This window comes from Peromyscus californicus, unplaced genomic scaffold, assembly GCF_007827085.1.
Source record: "Peromyscus californicus insignis strain IS unplaced genomic scaffold, ASM782708v3 Scaffold_19__1_contigs__length_69161282, whole genome shotgun sequence".
NCBI classification, from domain to species: domain Eukaryota; kingdom Metazoa; phylum Chordata; class Mammalia; order Rodentia; family Cricetidae; genus Peromyscus; species Peromyscus californicus.
In genome coordinates this window covers 19,709,817-19,729,108 of record NW_026294491.1, presented here as the reverse complement: position 1 = coordinate 19,729,108, position 19,292 = coordinate 19,709,817, and the positions used below count along the sequence as shown (strand labels likewise).

At 43.1% G+C, this 19,292-nt stretch overlaps 1 protein-coding gene across 3 annotated transcripts; it reads right to left on the bottom strand.

Moving 5' to 3' along the window:
- Nucleotides 1-65: 65 nt before the first annotated feature.
- On the bottom strand, nt 66-19,239 carry Nrbf2 (nuclear receptor binding factor 2). Of its 3 annotated transcripts, XM_052744810.1 has the most exons (5): nt 19,054-19,072; nt 8,749-8,833; nt 5,791-5,890; nt 3,592-3,632; nt 66-1,554 (listed from the first exon to the last, which is right to left on the bottom strand). In XM_052744810.1, exons 4-5 carry the CDS (start codon nt 3,613-3,615, stop codon nt 847-849), a joined length of 732 nt encoding a protein of 243 aa, XP_052600770.1. In that variant the 5' UTR covers nt 3,616-3,632; nt 5,791-5,890; nt 8,749-8,833; nt 19,054-19,072; the 3' UTR covers nt 66-846. The 3 variants fall into 3 exon arrangements, with proteins under 3 accessions (XP_052600770.1, XP_052600769.1, XP_052600771.1); XM_052744809.1 differs by lacking the exon at nt 5,791-5,890 and having other exon boundaries at nt 19,054-19,236; XM_052744811.1 differs by lacking the exons at nt 5,791-5,890; nt 8,749-8,833 and having other exon boundaries at nt 19,054-19,239.
- Nucleotides 19,240-19,292: the final 53 nt, after the last annotated feature.

Below are 19,292 nucleotides of genomic sequence, written 5' to 3'. Positions count from 1 at the left end.
AAAAGGCAGGAACACAGGGAGAAGCCACTGAGTGACTTGTTAACCAGCCACATTCAACAAGGGTATGAAACACAATTACTTTATTGATTTCTTACAATCAAATACTGCTAACTAGCATTACTTTCACACATGCATCATTCAGAACAAAGAGTTCCTCAGAATTTACAAATGATGCATCATATAACACAAAGTTAGAACTTAAAATGCACCCTGATTAATTATGTAAACTGGTAATTTTTTTAAAAAGCATAACTAATAATTTGGTTCCTTTCTTCATAAAATGGAAATTTAAATAGTTCTCCTGATAGTCTTGAGGTTATCATTATATTGTGAGCAGTGCAGACTGTGGCACATACAGTTCCATCCGGAAGGGTGTATCTAAACACCGTATCTCAACAAACAAAATGTGCATAAAATGCATACAGTCAATGCATGATAGAAAGCATGTTCCAAATACAAGTGAGCCTCTCAGGCCACCATATTTAGCTTTTGCATTATCATTTATGGCATTATAGATTAATTACACATGACATACTTTTATACATTTAACCCTGAAGATAAGAAAAATAACTGTTTGAAAAATTATTCCAGGTAGCCATTTGGTTTGTATCATAAGAAAGCGAACTTCCATCCAAGAGTTCAGTGTCTGCCCAGTCGGAAACATGAGCTTTAGTCATAAGATAATTGATGTTTCACAGTGACTTTCCCAGGTCCTGGCACCGCCTCTTCTCCCACAGTATACCAGATGAAAGAGCATTTCTGGGATCCCCTGGGGCATGACTTTCTTTCCCTTTGTATTCTTTTCTGGATTATCTGTGTCACCAGCCTCTCCAATGGCTTTCCATTTTAATCATTCATGAATCCTTTCAGAATGTCCTCAGAGAGCTCCATAAGAGGAAGTTCTGGAGATGGGAAATCCAGAGGAGGAAGATTAGGGATTGGAATGTCCTTGGCTTTCCCAGTGTTTGAGGCAAACTTCTGCCAGGTTGAAGAGGCTGTGGCAGTTTCCGAGTGTGGTGGCAAGCTCCACAGCTCCGACTTCTCTACAAAGTCAGCATCAACGTCCAGCTCCTTCTCTGTCGGACCTTTCAGAAGTCTGGCCTTCTCAGCCTTTAGTTGTTTATTTTCTTTCCTTAATCTTTCATTTTCAGCCACAAGAAATTCCACATGCCTCTTCAAATCTGCAATTTTGGTTGCCTGCTCCTCTATAATTGTTTTATCATCTTTTGGGGCTTTGCTTCCAATACACGGTTCTGTTGGCTCATTCTTTTGCTGAAGTAAATATAGCAGTGTGTCTGGATCCCTGTCAAGGACCCCCTGAACCTCAGGGAGGCGCTTCTCTGTGGAAGGGATGTGTGTCTGAGAAAGAAGAGGGTTCTGGCCCTCCATGTCCTCAGAGGGCTTGTGAGATGCCTGCAGGTGGGGAGCTCCGTCCCTGTCTGTGCTGTGCTGCGCTTTCAAGCGCTCCTCCCGCTTTGCTCTCTTCCACCTCTCCTGGATGAGGAGAAGCTGTTTCATGTGGCTGTCCCGTTGCAGTTCCAGTGATAAGTGAGCCTGGGACGCAGAAGAAAAGGTCAGTGTACAGAACTTAACATTAGAAAGCTCCCAGCCTCAAGTGCCTGAACACTTGCTTGAGTGGTTGTGGAATCTTTAGGAGGTGTGGTCCATGGAGTGGCTTGCCTACGGTGGGCCTTGAGATTCACAGCCAGTGTTCTGCTTCCTGACCCCCAGAGATAACAAGCCATGCCACAGGTGGTCACAGTGGACTGTGCGCCAAGTGTCATGCTTCCCTACGATCCCCTTCATCTGTGGTCTTCCAATCCATAGGGTATCTGGAAAGCTTGCTGCACACCGTGTGACAGCCATCACAAGGTCTACACTATCAGCTGTGCTTTGGTTCAGTGTGAGCAAAGTGTTTTTACCCTGCCCATGCTACAGCTTACAGGAACTATGCCCTTAGTTCAGTCACCAACCCTCTTAGGCACCCATCATTAGATCATCTTTATAGCTAGGGGTGTAGTGCACTGGAATAATGTTCGTTAGCATATACAAAGACCTAGGCTTGACCCTAGGCCACTGGAAAGAAGTGAACACTTTGGATAAAGATTTTTCAAGAATTATTGAATTTTGTGTTATGTGCATGAGTAGATGTATGTGGAGGTTATAAGAGGTAACTGATCCCCTGCTGTGAGCCACATGGAACCCTGACTAGGGTGGCAAGCCAATGAAGAAAGGACAGACAGACACTTGTCCAGAAAAACTGATGGAGCCATGCCTACTACCACTGCACCCTGGCACCTCAGCATGTTTGTTTACAGCACAGGGCAGCAGCTGGCTGCTCTCTGGAGGCAGAAGAGCGGTCTCACACTGGAAAGAGCAGGGGGCAATGCTGCAGCAGCTAGTTTTTGCACACACCAACCTTCATCCTGGACAGAGGAAGAAGGCTTTGTCAGACGGACCCATATGGGGAAAGGTTTTGCCAACTTGCCATGGGTCTGAAGCTATGGTCTCTGTTGTGGTTGTGCCCAAGTTAATAATATACATTCACCATTCTGGGCTTCCTCTGTTAACTCCAAACTGCCATGTGGGTGATGGGAACCACAGCCCCAGAATGAAGGTATTTTTAAGACTTAGGCACAGGCCTTACCCAAACCCATTAAGGTAATACAAAGTCATCTTGAAACAGGTATCAAAGTCCAGGTATCCAAAAAACAAATTATTCAGATTTAAATTGCCTCTGACAAGCAAAGTGTTGTCCATCTGGTTCCCCTGGGTCATTCCTGCTCCCTCACTGTGAGCCAGTGTCAAAGGCCAGTGGAGTATTAGGAAAGCTCCTCATGGGCCGTAAAGAAAACACCTGGCAATCTGAGGCCTGTAAGTAACAAGAAGAAACAGGAAAGCATGACTGAAACGCCAATGGCGGCTCATATAGTTTTAATTTCCTTCCTAAAATACTGCATATTTTTCAGTGTTTTGAGAAAGGTACAAAACTTTTAGGTTTTTACACAATTCAAATCTCCACAAGAAAACCTATCATTAAAAAAAAAAGATTTGCCGGGCGGTGGTGGCGCACGCCTTTAATCCCAGCACTCGGGAGGCGGAGCCAGGCGGATCTCTGTGAGTTCGAGGCCAGCCTGGGCTACCAAGTGAGTTCCAGGAAAGGCGCAAAGCTACTCAGAGAAACCCTGTCTCGAAAAACCAAAAAAAAAAAAAAAAAAAAGATTTTATTTTTCAGCTGGGCATGGTAGAATATATCTTTAATCCCAGCACTGGGGAGACAGAGGTGGATGGATCTCAGATTTCAAGGCTATCCTGCTCTACATAGTGTGCTCCAGGCCAGAAAGGACTATATAGTGAAAAAAAGAAGAAAAAAAGAAAAAGAAAAATCAAAGATTTTGCTTGTTTGTTTTGATAATGGAGTAGTACATATGCAGTACCGAGGAAGGCCAGAAGAGAGCAGCAGATCCCAGCACTGACCATGTTTGTAAACTGCCTGGCACAAGGACTGGGAACCGTACTTGGGTTCTCTGAACTGCTGAACCATCTCTTCAGCCCCCAAACATGTCTGCAAATAGGATTAGCACGTCTCACCTGCTCAGACTGTGTCAACTTCATGGCTTCAGAGAGATACGCTGGTTAAAACAACAACATATTAATTAATATATGAACAGCACTGTCTTGTAATTTATAGGCTAATAATGGAAGTGTTTACTGCTCATAATACAGAACTTGGTCTTCTAAGCAACTGTGCTAAAAAGGCAAATCTGAAAACAGTATTAACTTCTCCCCAAAGAGTGTCACTGGTAAAGAAATATTCCCTAGCCCATCTTAACTATTGGAGGCTTTAAAACCTCTAAAGTTGGTGGGGCCAGGGGACCTGGCCATGGCAGAGTGCTTTGCCTAGCACAAACCTGGGCCCAGCAAGCAGAACAAGATTTGCAGATTTCATGATGAAGGAATTTAAGATTTAATTAGAAAAAATTTTTCTAGCGAAGCAAAATTAAGTTTTACTGAGGCCTCATGCTCAACAAAAATATCAATAGATATTCATGAGTGTCCATTTGAATATCTGTACTATATCATTATGGTCTCCTATGAGAACTATTTTTATCAATTGTTTCTGAGCTATATCACCACTATATCAACAGCCTACCACTAATTAGGTACTTAAGAGCCCTAAGCCAGACACTGTGGCACACAGGCAATTCCAGCATTTCAGAGGTTGACACAGGAGGATCCCAAGTTCAAAACTAGCATAAGCTACACAGACTGTCTAAACAACACCCAAAAAACCCCCTTATATGATAATATAAGCCGGGCAGTGGTGGCGCACGCCTTTAATCCACCCTTTAACTCGGGAGGCAGAGCCAGGTGGATCTCTGTGAGTTCGAGGCCAACCCGGGCTACAGAGTGAGTTCCAGGAAAGGCGCAAAGCTACACAGAGAAAACCTGTCTTGAAAAGCCAAAAAAAAAAAAAAAATATATATATATATATATATATATATATATATATATATAAAACTTGTAGGTATATATTATTCTGTCCTCAATAACTTGTACAATATATATATATATAAGTTATTGAGGACATTATAAAATGATTTACGAAGACAAACTTCTCTTTGACCTTGATCAAATTCTGGGTGACTTAATCTGTTGAACCTTAATAGTCAATGCTCACATTTTCTCTTTGTGCTAAGAGAAAGCTAACATGATTTGGATGTAGGGTCTCAGGGGCTGAAGAGATAGCTCAGTGGTTAGGAGCACTGGCTGTTCACCCAGAGAATTCCGGTTTGATTCCCAGCATCTACATGCTGGCTTTCAACTATAACTACAATCTCAGGGGATCCAACGCCCTCTTCTGGCCTCCTCGGGCACCAGGGATAAACACTGTACACAAATGTATATATGCAAGCAAAACACCCATAAAATGAAAAAATAAAATTTATTTATTTTAAATAAAAATATTTTTTTTTAAAGAAAATTTAGTCTCATGATGTAGCCCAGGCTGCCTTCAAACTCAACCAAACTCCTGACTCAGCTTCCTGAGTGCTGGCATTCACAGGTCCATGGTAGATCTTGAATGTCCCTGAAGCTCTGGTGCTAAAGGCTTCACTGCCATGCCATGGCACAAGTGTGGAGGTGAGAGGACAACTTGTGAGAATCGGCTCTCTCCTTCCACCGGGTAGGTTCCAGGGACTAAACTCAAGTCACCAGGCTGGGTGGCAAGCACATTACCTGCTCGTGTCTTTCCTTGTCCAAGCTGATTTTCTAGAGCTGTCAAGAGGGCACAGTGGCTGAAGGCACTTGTAACACAAGACCGACACCTGAGTTTAACCTTGGATCCCACTCCCCAAGTTGTCCTCTAATCTCCAAACATGTACTATAGCACATGTGCACCCCTCCCGCACACACACAAATAAAATAAAGTTCATTCTTTTCAGATATTTCTGTCACAATGATGGAAACTTAACCCAGAACACTAGAGCCCAAAAGTGGGGTCACCGTGTGACTCTGCCTGATGATACTGTGCAGAGGTCACTGGCACTCATCTACAAAAGTTTGGAGCTGTGGGGAAGGGACGCTACAGAAGGCAGCTTCAAAGGCTGTATGCAGAGCTTAGTGGGCAGTTTTGGTGAGAACACAGCAACCAGAATGCTGACCAGAATGCAGAGAATAATGTCCAGGCTCAGGAGGGTTCAGACAAAAATGTAACCCTGACTAATACAAAACCAAGAGCAAGGTCTACAATACTCAGGAACTCAAAATTCATTTATAAATTACACTTACAGTCCTTTCCCGTTTTAGCTTTTCATGGCTTTCCTCATCTACTTGTTTTTAGCTTCTGCATTCTGCTATATGTTCCTCTGTAAGGTATTTTATAGTCTTTCTGGAATAATCAGAATAAAATAACAAGTATTACTAATAATGGATCAAGCTCTCACTCACTGTAAACTTTTTGGAACCTCTGATCTTTACACTAATTTCCCTTTGCAGATATTACAACACTGCTATCTGGTCTTAATCCAAATACTTTAGAGATTTTTTTAATTTCACGACTTACAATTTCCTGTCTGCTAGGTTCTAGCAACCTTGAGATTCAAATTAGAGGTTTTTTCTCCAGGAAAAAAGATGAACTATCATCTTTGCTCCAGCCATACTGGCCAGGCTTATACACTTCTCTTTGACTTTCCCTGGCCCTTTACTCTTGTTATACGTCTGTCCAACTGCATTCTATTTCTTTCCCTTTTGTTCATCTGTTTGCAAACCTGTTGTGACTTTCTATCCAGTGCTCTGCTATTACTTGGATACACTATGGCGTTTTCTTTTGACATCCCTCATATTGTCTATTACGCTTGTCTACTCTGAACTACATTTTGCTTTAAACCACCAACTTAACAGTTAGAATAGCTTTCACAAAATCAAGTTTAAAACAACTGGAAATGCTGACCTTGGCAGAGCCCTGAAACTTACATATATACCTATGGATAATTCAAAAGTGCAAAAAATTCAGCAAGGACCACACTACCACTTTAGAGATTTCCCACAACAAAGTCTTAGAGCTGGGACAAGAAGAAAAAGAAAAAAGTTATTTTAAAGAAAAAGGGGAAGGAGGAATGGCTGGGCCGTTAAGAGCACTACTGTTTTTTAAAAGGACCCAGATTTGGTTCCCAGCACCCACATAGTGTTGTTACTCCAATTCCAGGGGATCCAATGTCCTCTCACCTCCAAGAGCACCTGCACAAATGTAGCACACATAAACAAGCAGGCATCCATGTCCACATAAATATAAAGCAAGTATTATTTTAAAATGGAAAAGATGAAAACTTGGTTTCCTCACTTTGATAATCTAATACTGAAATCTATGAAAGGACTATCTCAAAAAAATTTTACTTAATTTTTTTTCATATATTTCGATATTTTCTTTCCCTTCCCAACTCCTCCCAGATCCTTTCCACCTCCCTACCCACCCAACTTCATGTTTTCACTCTCTCAAAGAAAAAAACAAAAACCAGTAAGACAAAAAATATCAAAACAAAATTAAAATGCTCAACCCCACACTCCCAAAAGCATGAGGTCTGTTTTATGCTGGCCAGCTGCTCCTGGGCATGGGGCCTTCCCTGGCGTGTGGTTGATATTCCCATGGCACTGCACTAGAGAAAATCCATTTTCCCTTCCCCAGCAGGTATCAACTGCAATTAGCTTCTTGGTTAGAGTGGGACTTGTTCACTTCCCTTTCTCAGTGCTGGGATTTTCTGGTTTGAATCTGTAGAGGTTGTATGCATGCTGTCAGTCTCTGTGAGTTCATGTCTATGAGTCCTATTGTGTTCAGAAAAATCTTAACAATACTGGCAATTATAATGCAAGGCTAATAGTAAAAGCAGATGTTAAGTAAATAGTAAGAACCACCCCCAACCTACTTCTTTGCAAGTTCTCTACCACTGAGCTACACTGCCTAGTCTCACATAGTTGTTCAAGTCTTCAAAGACAAAAGACCTTAGGGATGATTTTTTCCCTCTCTTTCATGTTCTTCAGAATATCTTGCACTTAGTGTACAACATGCGATGATTCACTCCACTTTAACCTATGACATACATTCACTAAGGTTAATAAACCAGGGTTCTCATCCATATCATGGTTTTCTTAAACATGGTCTATCACGGGAGTTACTACAAATCAACCATCTGGTTAATAATATGGTTGAGGAGAGATTTAAGACCACTAGTTTCATGTTGTAGAAAACTACACCAAACATAAAAATACTCAAAATATTTCTGAGATGCCCAGTTATGTACTCAAAACCTATAAAGCAGACACATGGGCACACTACAATGGTAAAGCTAATTCTTTGTTGGTGGTGGTTTTAGGAAAGAGACTGGCTGTAGAGTCGTAGCTGGGGTCAATTGCGTGAAGTTCCCACCTCTCACCAAAGTGTGAGGATTATAGGAGTGAACCACTCACTAACACAACTAATTTAAATTGTTTTCAGCTGGGTGTGACTGGCACATACCTTTGATCCAAGCACTTCAGGAGGCTGAGGCAGGAGGAGTGCTCAAGTCTGGGAAGTAACCTAGGCTATATGAGTACTAGGATATCAAGAGCTAGCTAAGCAAGGTCTAGAATCAAAACATATTCTCTCTCAACAATTACTTACAGGCACAACATACCAAAGATTTACCTAAAGCAGAGCCCACTGTGACTTTGTATTTCAACAGTAAAATAACATTCTTTTCCCCGCAGGAAAGAACTCTGCTCTCGTCTGAAGGGAAGGAAAAGTGCTTCCTAGCAGACCTTGTTCTAGAACAGACATGACCAATCCACCCATTGTCGATGAGACACAAGCTCTGGAAAACAGGGCCCTCAGTTCTATTATGAAGAAGCTAACTCAGAAATTTGGGTCTCTATATGGGTCTCTGATAAGAAACCAACGAATGCTAAGTGAATGCTTACACTAAGCTCCATCTCCAGCCCCAGAAACCCAATAACTAAATGACATTTAGCAGTAGTAGATACAGTATACGTGTATACTGTACACACACACACACACACACACACACACACACACACACACACACACACACACACACACGTCAGAGCTAAATGACAATTACCAATAACGAAGTATTCTTGTTCCTTTTGTTTTGTGATAGGATTTCACTTGGCAGTCTAAGCTGGCCTCCAAATCATGGCAATACTCCTGGCCTCAGTCTGCCAACAGCTCTATCTAGTATTTCTTAAGAAAAATACCTGTAGCCTTTTTGTGACAAGAAATCGCCTCTTCGTATTTCCCAGCAGCTAACAAACGGTCTGCTCGTCGGCTCTGTTGGTGAGCCTAGAAGACAAACATTCGGTGTTACTCCAAATTATAAAACAAGACTTTGAAAAAACAATCTTTTAGCCAGGTGGTGGTGGTAAATACTTTTAACCCCAGCACTGGGGAAGCAGAGGCAGGTGGATCTCTGTGAGTTCAAGGCCAGCCTGGTCTACAGAGTGAGTTCCAGGACTAGGGTTGTTACACAGAGAAACCCTGTCTTGAAAAACAAACAAACTATGCTATGCAAGGAGCCAAGCCTAGAACCCTATCATCTGATAGGAACTGGCAACTCCTCTCTACCCATAACCCTCTTTCAGTTATCGGTTCTAACTGCTAAATGACCTCTATTCTTCCACTGCCCAGAGTAACGAAAAGAGTTACAATCCCGGGTAGTACTCAAAACATGCACTTTCTTGATATTTAACTAGCTATTTCAAAGAAACATTTTGTACTTTCAATAGTCTGTATAGTCTAAAGACTTTAACCAGGAAACATATCATGAAAAATTCAAACTTCTCTTATAGCTGTTCATTCTTCCCTTTACACACTAAAAAACTACTTGCCTTAAAATTTTTAAAAATATGCAGTTGAAGGATTCTGATATTAATATTTAATATTAATATTTCTTCATGTACAATTCATCAAAAAAAGAGGCAAACTTAAGAGGATCTAAAAATCAAAGGGCTTAGATATCCTACTGTTGAGGTATATGGATTAAACAATGCTGTCCTTACATGGATACTTAAAGTTTCCCAAAGCCTCCAGCCATAGAGCCACACACCTGTAATGCTGGCTCTCAGGAGGAGCAAAGTCATCTCCTAGCTAGCTCACGTTAGCCTGATCAATGCAGCAAGACTATGTCATAAAAGACCAAAGGCGCCAGGCGGTGGTGGCGCACGCCTTTAATCCCAGCACTCGGGAGGCAGAGGCAGGCAGATCTTTGTGAGTTTGAGGCCAAGCCTGGTCTCCAAAGCGAGTTCCAGGAAAGGCGCAAAGCTACACAGAGAAACCCTGTCTCGAAAAAACAAAAACAAAAAAAAAAGACCAAAGGCTAGAAGGTGTAGTCAGTGGTAAAACATCTGTCTAACATTGCAAGGCTTTCAGTTCAGTTCCCAAAATGGCAATAAATAAATAAATTAATTAATAAGTTAGTGAGTGAATGAATGAATGAATGAATCCTCCAAAGATGGATATATATATATATATGGACACAGCACCTGGCTAGCACTTATGAGGCTGTTAGATCACAAACTATGGGCTGGAGAGATAGCTCAGTGGTTAAGAGCTCTGGCTGTTCTTCCAGAGGCCCCAGGTTCAATTTCCAGCAGCCACATGGTGGCTCACCACCATCTATAATGAGATCTGGCGCCCTCTCTGGCCTGCCAGCATACATGCAGACAGAACACTGTATACATAATAAATAGATCACAAACTGCAACAACAAAAGAGCTTGAATACATAGCTTTGTCGACCTGTTTCCTTCTCTTCCTTAACAAGGCCAGTAACTTATATTAAGATTATACTATTTAGATAGAAAGGAAAAGAAAGCAATAGAAGGGGGGAGGGAAAACAGTCAGGCACACACGATGGGACAAAGTTCCTAACCAGCATGGTCTTTCCTCTCTTAACAAGCCTACAGATGGCTTAGCAAAGCTTCTTTACAAAGCAAAGAAAGGTGTGGGGCAGGTGCACACCTGTGATCACAGCACTCAGGAGTAAGGGAAGAGAAGTGAGTGGGATGCCAGAGTGGGACCTTTTCTCAAACAAAAAAACAGGCATACAAGCATGTGCATGGTGGATGTGGTGGTTGTTTTTAAATCAACTTAACACAAGCTTAGGTTATCTGCGAAGAAGGAACCTCAACTGATATCATGCCCTCATCAGAATGGCCTGTAGGCAAGCCAATAATGACTGATGTGGAAGGGCCCAGTACACAATGGGCAGGGCCACCCCTGGGCAGTTGGTCTGGGGTTAAGAAAGCAGGGCTGAGCAAGCCATGAGGAACAACCAAGTAAGGAGCATGCTTCCATGGGCTCGACTTTAGTTCCTGCCCTGACTTCCCTGGACGATGGACTACAAGCTGTTGAGTCATAAACTTCTTCCCTACACCGATTTTGGCCACTGTCTTAGTTACTACTCTACTGCTGCAGTGAGATACCATGACCAGGGCAACTCCTATAAAAGGAAGCATCTGAGACTTGCTTAGTTTTAGAGGGTTAGTCTATAATTATCACAGTGGGGAAGCAGCAATCATGGTGTTGGGCCAGTAGTTGAGAACTTTACATCCTGATCCACAGGCAGCAGGCAGAGACTGGGCCTGGAGTGGGCTTTTGAAATATCAAAGACATCCCCAGAGACACCTCCTCCAACAAGGCCACACCTACTCCAAGAAGACCACACCTCCTAACCCTTCTGTGCAAATATTTGAGTCTATTGGGGCATTCTCATTCAAACCACCACATTCATGGTGTTTGTCATAGCAATGGAGAACAAAAATGTCTCAGAGCCTTAATTATAGCAGAGAGAGAGAGAGAGAGAGAGAGAGAGAGAGAGAGAGAGAGAGCGAGAGAGAGCGAGCGAGCGAGCGCACAGTACTGGTAACCCTTGTTCACAACAGCATTATTCACATTAACCAAAATGGGACTGTTAGAATTCTGCCCTTACTCCAGCTGCATGTCCGCACATGCACACTTTAGGAGTTAAGCAAAGGGTCTTGCATCTTACGTCATCAGTGTGCGCTGGCAACTACGTGCACGCTGTGTGGTCAAGCAATCAGCACATGTGTGGTGTAGCTCCGTAAGCCGGCCTGTGCATGTTCACTGGGAACGCTTAAAAAGCCGAATGTAGACCCCACCCTCTCTCTCTCTCTCTCTCTCTCTCTCTCTGCTCTCTGCATGTGCTCCTTCCCAGGCTTGGTTCTCTTGTACCCCTCCCCCCCACCCACACACACCCCTCTTCCTCCTAATAAAGCTCTGAAACTAATACCGGGTTCTGTCGTGACCATGACCTTTCCACGCAGTAACCAGCATTGTTTATCATTCATTTCAGGGACCAATGCAAATATTCACAACAGAGGAATAGACAAATCAAGGAGAGTATGTCTGCTCAAGGGAATCTATTCAGTCTTAAAAGGGAAGGGGCATCTCACAACAATATAAATATATTTAACCTTATTGAACTATGCCCAAAAAATGATTAAAATGACAAATTCTATGGGTTTAAGTGTTTTTTAAGTGAAAACATTAATCTGTTCTGTCAGGTGTAAAATGACTTATCTTGAAGGCTTTTCATGAAATGTACCATAACTGCTTCATAGAAATCACTTTTGCAACTGACATTATAGATACACACTGGGCTTGTTTGTTGAGTGATACTCAAAACAAAGCAAAGGTGAAGACAGAAACAGAAACTGGCACTTCTGCTTGCATTCCCCTACTTCTATGTTTGTAAAGAAGAAACAAACTGTTTTTAAAGGCAAGATCATCCCTTCCCATGTTCCAGAGAGCTTTTATTCTTCAAATAGCAATTATGCAAACTTTCCCCATAATCTCAATTTATGAATAGAGGCTTAAAATAATAAGTTAATTTTAACCATGGAGGCTTGGATTGAGCAAAAAGTATGTTCTGAGCATCTAAATATTTTCTAGTATCCAGGTAAAACATCTGGAGTGGGATGGAGCAGATTTTAGAGATCGGATCCTATGTCTGGCCTTGAAATCCTGGTTCTCTCGCCTCTACCTCCTCCTACACGCTAGGAGTACAAATGTGCACTGCTCCCAGATGAAAGGGCACATCTTTTGAGAAGACTGTACAAACAATGAAAGCTGGCAGATGATCTGCAATCAACAGCGGTATTCAATCAACAAGGTCTTAGGTAGGAAGGAGAAACAGAAGAGTGAATGAGGCTATCACATGCAGGTGCCTTCACCTTTTTTGAGCTCTAAAAAAATTAAAAAGCCCACAGCTTTTCTTTCACAAAAGAAAACTTATGTGAAACCCCACAGCACCTCATAACAAGGACAGTACAGCAGATCCAACCCTACCAAAAGTCATGGTGCTCTAGGATCAAGTTCTGACTCTCACTCTAACCCAGCAAAGTTGTTCACTTACTCAGTAATAAATTTGAACCAGGTCACTGTTTAGGAGTTGTAAAGAGAATTCAAACCATTTGGGCATCTGGTTAAAATGCAAGTTTTCAGCCTGAAGTTTTGCAATAGGGTTTGCAAATCTACTGAGGTGAGGCTGTGACTGAGGCTCATGGACACATCTTAAGAAAGAATCAAGGACAAGACAGGCATGATGGTGCACACTTTTAATCCCAGCACTTGGGAGGCAGAGGCAGGAGGATCTCTGAGTTGGAGGTCAGCCTGGTCTACAGAATGAGTTCCAGGACAGTCAGGGGTCTACAGAGAAACTCTGTCTCAAAAAAAAAAAAAAAAAAAAAGAAAAGAAAAGAAAGAATGAAAGAAAAAAAAGAAAAGGAGGAGGAGAAGAGAAGAAAAGAGAAGAGGAGGGAGGAAGGGAGGGAGAGAGGGAGGGAGGGAGGGAGGGAGGGAGGAAGGAAGGAAGGAAGGAAGGAAGGAAGGAAGGAAGGAAAGATCAGAAGCAAGGAGCAAGGATAAAGTGCAATCCAAGACATCACAGATGATGGCTCACACCTCTAATCCCAACCCTAAGGAAGCTGAAGCAGGATCACAAGTTAGAGGCCAGCCTGCAACTTAAGACACTGTCTCAGCTCCATGTTTGCCAGGCATGGTGGTACACACCTATAATCCTAGTCCTTGGGAAGTGGTGAAGGATGAGGAATTCAAAGTCATCCCTAGCTACATAATGAGTTTGAGACCAGCCTGAGCTACATGAGACGCTGTCTCTAGACAAATGGTAATAAAAAGGTAGACAATACTATAGAAACCTATTTTGATAGTTATTGTTATTTTTTTAAGGATTCTTTAGGATTCCCACTTAAAAACTGATCTGTTTAAATACTGTTATTGATACGATGACAGCCATTAAAATCAATCCATGAGTATGTTTCTTTAGAAATTCAAAGTAAAAACTAGAAAATCAAAACACAGTCTACCTCTTGCTGTACACTGCTTTTCCTCAGCAACTGTGATTCCTATGGCAGGGGCTATTCTTATATTGTCTGGCTTTCTGGACACTTTAAAAAGAATCCCAAACCCTGAATTTTCAAACCTGGGTTCAGAAAGCAAGTACAGCAATAAAACTTGAAATGGTTTTAACTACATGACATTCTGAGAGTGGCCAGGCAGAAACACAGGCCTGAGGAAAGTGGAACAGTCCAAAGCCTATCAAAGGAATCCTACTCTTGAGTTCCAGACTCCACAGGCTCTTGGACATTGTACACTGCTCTTCCCGCCCCTTTCTTTGGGTAGTATCTCTTTGGACTTAAGCTAATAGAAGTGAGCTTCCATTATCTAAAACCAACAAAAATCCTAGAAACTACAATTGGTTACTAAGTGAATGAATTTACTCTCAAGGATTTTTTGATTCTTCAGGCTGCTTTAAAAATGCAAGTTCAGGGCTACCTTTCTCAGCACGGTGGTGCTTGCCTGTAGTGCCAGCACACTCAGGGGCAGAGCTCTGTCAGTTGGAGGCCAGCCTGGTCTACACAGCAAGTTCCAGGACACAGAGCAATCTTGTCTCAAAACAAAACAAAAAACCTCCAAGGTTATAAATTAGAGTATCTTCTGTATCTTCCAATTTACTAATTTCTAACCTGGAGGAAGTGCTATATTAAGAGGAAAAGAAAACACCATTCCAAATATTAGAAAGAAGGCAGAGGATAGCTACTGTATTCCTGACAGGTATGGTCTTCAACTGGGAGCAAAGGAGAAATGGTATCCTTATGGCCCTGTCCCAGTCACTAGACAGGTATCAAGCAGTATCTCCAAACACGTGCACGAGTCAACTGTCTAATCAGCAGAACAATTAAACCGGAGGTAAGTGCTCCGGTGAACTTGAGGACCTCATTTCAACTCTGAAGACCAACTTTCCTCTTGTGCTACTTTGTCTATCGGCTTCTTCCTCCGTCAGTTTCTATTGAGCTTATTCTTGTTTTTCCAAAACTGTCATTACCTGCTGTGTAGACAGTGAGAATCGAGTATAGGATTCTCATAACAGGTTATGAAATCAATTTGGTGAATTCCGATAGTATTAAAAAATCCAGAGGCTAGAGAGACAGCTAAGCAGTAAGAGCACAGGCTACTCTTCCAGTGGACCTAAGTTTGATTTCCAGCACCCACATGGTGGCTCACTAAGGTCTGAAACTCCACTTCCTGGGGACCTAATGACCTCTTTTGGCCCAAAGGCACCAGGCACATATGTGGTGTACAAACATACATGAAGGCAAAACCCTCTCTCTCTCTCTCTCTCTCTCTCTCTCTCACACACACACACACACACACACACACACACACACACTTTAAACCATCCAACAGTAAGTATTACAGCACCTCATATACAACGAAAAGTTATAGTTTGGCTTTATTTAGTGTGAAATGTGAGAGGCCCATGTTTCTGCAGAAACCCAAAATATATTCCATAATATAGCAAGCTTGGCAGTATTACACACAAAACTGACTTATCAATCTGTAAGGACTTCTCAGTGCAGATCACAGGTAAAGCAGATGAGCAAATAATGCCCTAACACAAAGCTCAATGATTTATTTTAGATTCTAGCTTTCAAACCCCACTATCTCAACTTATTCTGCATTTCAATGTCATAATCTATAACATCGGCAGAATAGCTCATCTAGCTACTAAGGCAAGATAAACAAGAGAAATAATGAAGCCCTACCATTTACTAATTGTTGGCTATAAATTAGCACTCCATTACCACCAATCCCCACCCCCACCCAAAGTACAACCCTACCTATGGCACAGGATTTATTTTCCTTAAGTTATTTTTGGGGTAACATAAACGGGATTAAAATAGCCTCTTTTTTTCTTTAAAGATTTTAATTCTAACATGCCTGGCATAAGACAGTTACAAAGACTTCAGCTACATAAAAGGTGGCCATTCCTTAGCCCATGATAGGAATCTTTTCCTTGTATGAGATGCCTGAAAGCATTAACCACTTCAGGCAAAGTAAGAACTAAGTACTCCAGAAGGAAGCTCAGGTTTCCAACAGATACTCCCAGCACTCTTAAGCCTGAACAGAGAGAAAGCAGGTGTGACTGAAGGATGAACACATAAAAAGCAAGACAACAACAAAACACGTGCGGGTGTGCAGTCATGTGGGCACAGCCTGCAGCAGCCACAGCACGCAAAGCAGGAACAACAGTCATGCACACTGAGATCTGACATCACTACCCAAGTTGGCAGCACTAGAAATTATCTCACAGAAGTTCTGACGACCATTTGCTACCAGCTGAATGCCAAAATTGAATGCATGGAAAAAAATACCTAGCACACACAAAGTGATTTTATAAGTTACAATCTTTCCATATTAAAAATGAACAAGCTGTGTGTGGTGGTACAGGCTTGTCATCACAGCGCTGAGGAAACTGAGGCAGGAGGATCACAGGTTGGAAGCTAGCCCGAACTACACACTGTGGCCTGGTCTTACGACCCTACCTCAAATAAGCAAATAACACACAGGAGAAAACTTGATAGAACAAATATATCCAGAATTGAAAGCAAAGGAAATAAAATTTCTCTTGACCAACTCTGAAAATTAGAGAGCTAGCACATCTGTAACAGCTACATCCTAAAATGTAGTACTAATTCAAACTAGTCTCTTCCATGTCCTGAAAATTCATTGTGAAGAAATTAGCCCTGCTATGACCCTAACAATGAAACTCCATAGCAGAGGCAGTGGTGACATATAGCTCAATATAGACCCATGAAAATGACAAGTACACTAACATGGAAGTATTGCTAGAAGCAGGTCATAATGAATTGGAATGCAAAATGTACTTAAGTCACTGACCTAAGGGATTATTTAATTTCCCTCAATTCAGGCGTGTTCATCAATAAATCTCTCAAACAATTCTTACTAAATTCCAAGGATGCTCTGAGGACATAGGGCTCTAAACCCATGAATAGTAGTGAAGTCCTTATATTATGAATCTGTAGTACACACCAATGATAAACTTGTATAGTTTACTAGAATTTACAAAGACACTCATTAAGTCACAAAATTCAGAGCTACCTGTAATGTTGATATCAGAGAGAGAGAGAGAGAGAGAGAGAGAGAGAGAGAGACTATCTTCAAAACTTTAAGTCCAGGGCTCAGGGGATAAAGACACTCGACACCAACTTGGTTACCTGAGTTCAATCCCCAAACCCACACTGTGGAGAACTGACACTCCAAGTTGTCCTGATTTCCACACATGTGAAACACACACATACACTCTCTAACAGAGGCTTACCATTGCTACTTTTCAACACTCTTCATGCAAGTAAACGTCCAGCAAACACAGCTAGGCTGGATGTCAGAACTCTTCAAAATCTCAAATGGCTTAAAAATTCAAGCTGCCACATTTCTGAAGTTTGACACATAAATCTTAAGACTGGATAATGAAATTGCGCTAGCCTAATTTACCTATTTAACAAAAACAAACAAACAAACAAACAAAAAAAAAAAAACAACTCACCAGGGCATGGAGGCATGGGCCTGGAAGACCAGCATTTACAAAGGAGGATGATCCAGTGCTTGAGACCAGCCTAGGCAACTGAGTGAGCTGGAAGCTAGCACGGCTCAAGTGAACAGTAGATAAATAAAAGCTCTGCTGCCATCATTTACCTAATTTTTCCTAGACTGAGCACTTGGTGCTCCACCTCCCACTGAAACCCAGTTTCAGTTCTCTCATAAGTCACAACACACTAGCTGAGTAGTTAGCTAGGGTCATGCTACACCCTGCTGCCAAATAAAGTGAAGCTACCTGGAACTGAACCAGGGATGGCTCTGCAAGGACACTTGAACTTTGAAGCACGTTGTAAACAGCTGGCTCCGACTAATAATCTTCCTGTGGAGTTTCAGTCTCGAGCCATCCACGCTTCACCCCGCAAACTGCACTGACCATGGGAGTTCTCTTAAAAACAAGAGGTGCAAGATGTTCCCCTGGCTTTCAAAAACTCACCAATTTAGTCCAATCGTCCTTAAGTGTAAAGAACTTAGAGATGGATGCAGGGCCTAACTTAGTAACTCTGGGATGGGCTCCTCGGAGCTGCTAACCTGGCTCCAGCAAGGTGATCACTCTCAGGCGGTCAAGCTCAAGTCCAAATCTCAATAAAGTGAAATGTCAAGGGCTTTATGGTCTCATTATAAGAGTGGCTAAATCCTCCAACGTTCTATCTAGAAAGCACAGTTCTACGTGCCTAGTATCTGTGTACGTCTTTAATCCTCACAAGAAACCTGAAAAAGAAAACGAGGTGAAAATGTTTGCTCAAGGTCCTGAAGCTATTAGGTGACTAAGCCAGAGTTCAAATCCAAGCAGATTTCTGGCTCCAGAAATCTATACTCTCAAACCACAGGCTCTGGCTTTTCTGCACAGCACGAAGAACCAGGCTCTTCCAAGCCAGCAGGGCCGAGTTCCAAAGGGAGAAATCAATCCTCCGCGGTCTTGTTCGCAACCCCACCACCACCACCACGTCAAAAACCACCTACAAACTTGGGACTTCAAAGTTCTAGTCTGCAACGCTAAGAGATCACACGTCTGCATCTCAATTACGTGAACCTTTCCCAGGAAACCCAAAGACACCCGGTGACCACTCTGGAAAGGAAAAAAAAAACAAAACTCTGCGAGCGGTTTAGGGGTTGGGGGGGGGGGTTGTCTGGGAGAGGTCTTTTTTTTTTTTTTTTGCCTTTTGCCTAAAACAAATAAGGACCGGGGTGGTCCCTGTGCTTTTTCCGAGAAAGCGAACATCTCTGGTACTTTCAAGAGACCTAAAGCAATGAGACTGGGCTGCGGGGAGGGGACTGTGGCTCCTATCCAGCTGTTTCCAAGGGGCCTCGGTTGCCGCAGCTGGGAGGGCAGTCTGGAGATGGGGGGGGGGGGGGGTGAGGGAGGTACGGCCCGGACACCCCGACTTTGCCCGCGGCCTGCAGGCGGCTACGTGGCGCCGGGACGCGGTCCCAGCAGGGCAGAAGCGACGGGCCCCCGAGGGAGCGGCCTGGGTAACCGGGGGTCGAGGTCCAGCTCGCGGTTCCCCCTTGACGATCCGGGTTGTCCCTCCGCCCGCGTTCCCCCGTCAGCCCGCGACCACTCACAAGGTTGAGGGGTCCTTCCATCACTTCCATAGACCCCGGGGTGAGCGGCGGCCCGAGGCGGAGCGGCGGCGCCTGGGCACATGGAGGGGCAGCGAGGGCAGGAGACGCGGCGGCTGGCGGGCTGGCGGGCTGGCGGACTGGCGGGCTGGCGGGCGGGAGGCTCCTCACGGCGCCCGGAGCCGGCAGTGAGAGCCCCAGAGCGACGGCCGCGCCACTTCCGCCTCCGACGCCGCGCCGCG

Coding starts and splice junctions, on each gene's coding strand:
- Nrbf2 (XM_052744809.1), bottom strand. CDS start 19,083: ATGGAAGTGATGGAAGGACCCCTCAACCTT. Junction 3,633..8,748: donor TTGTCACAAAAAGGCTACAG/GTATTTTTCTTA, acceptor TGTTTTAACCAG/CGTATCTCTCTGAAGCCATG. Junction 1,555..3,591: donor AGTTGACACAGTCTGAGCAG/GTGAGACGTGCT, acceptor TCTGCGTCCCAG/GCTCACTTATCACTGGAACT.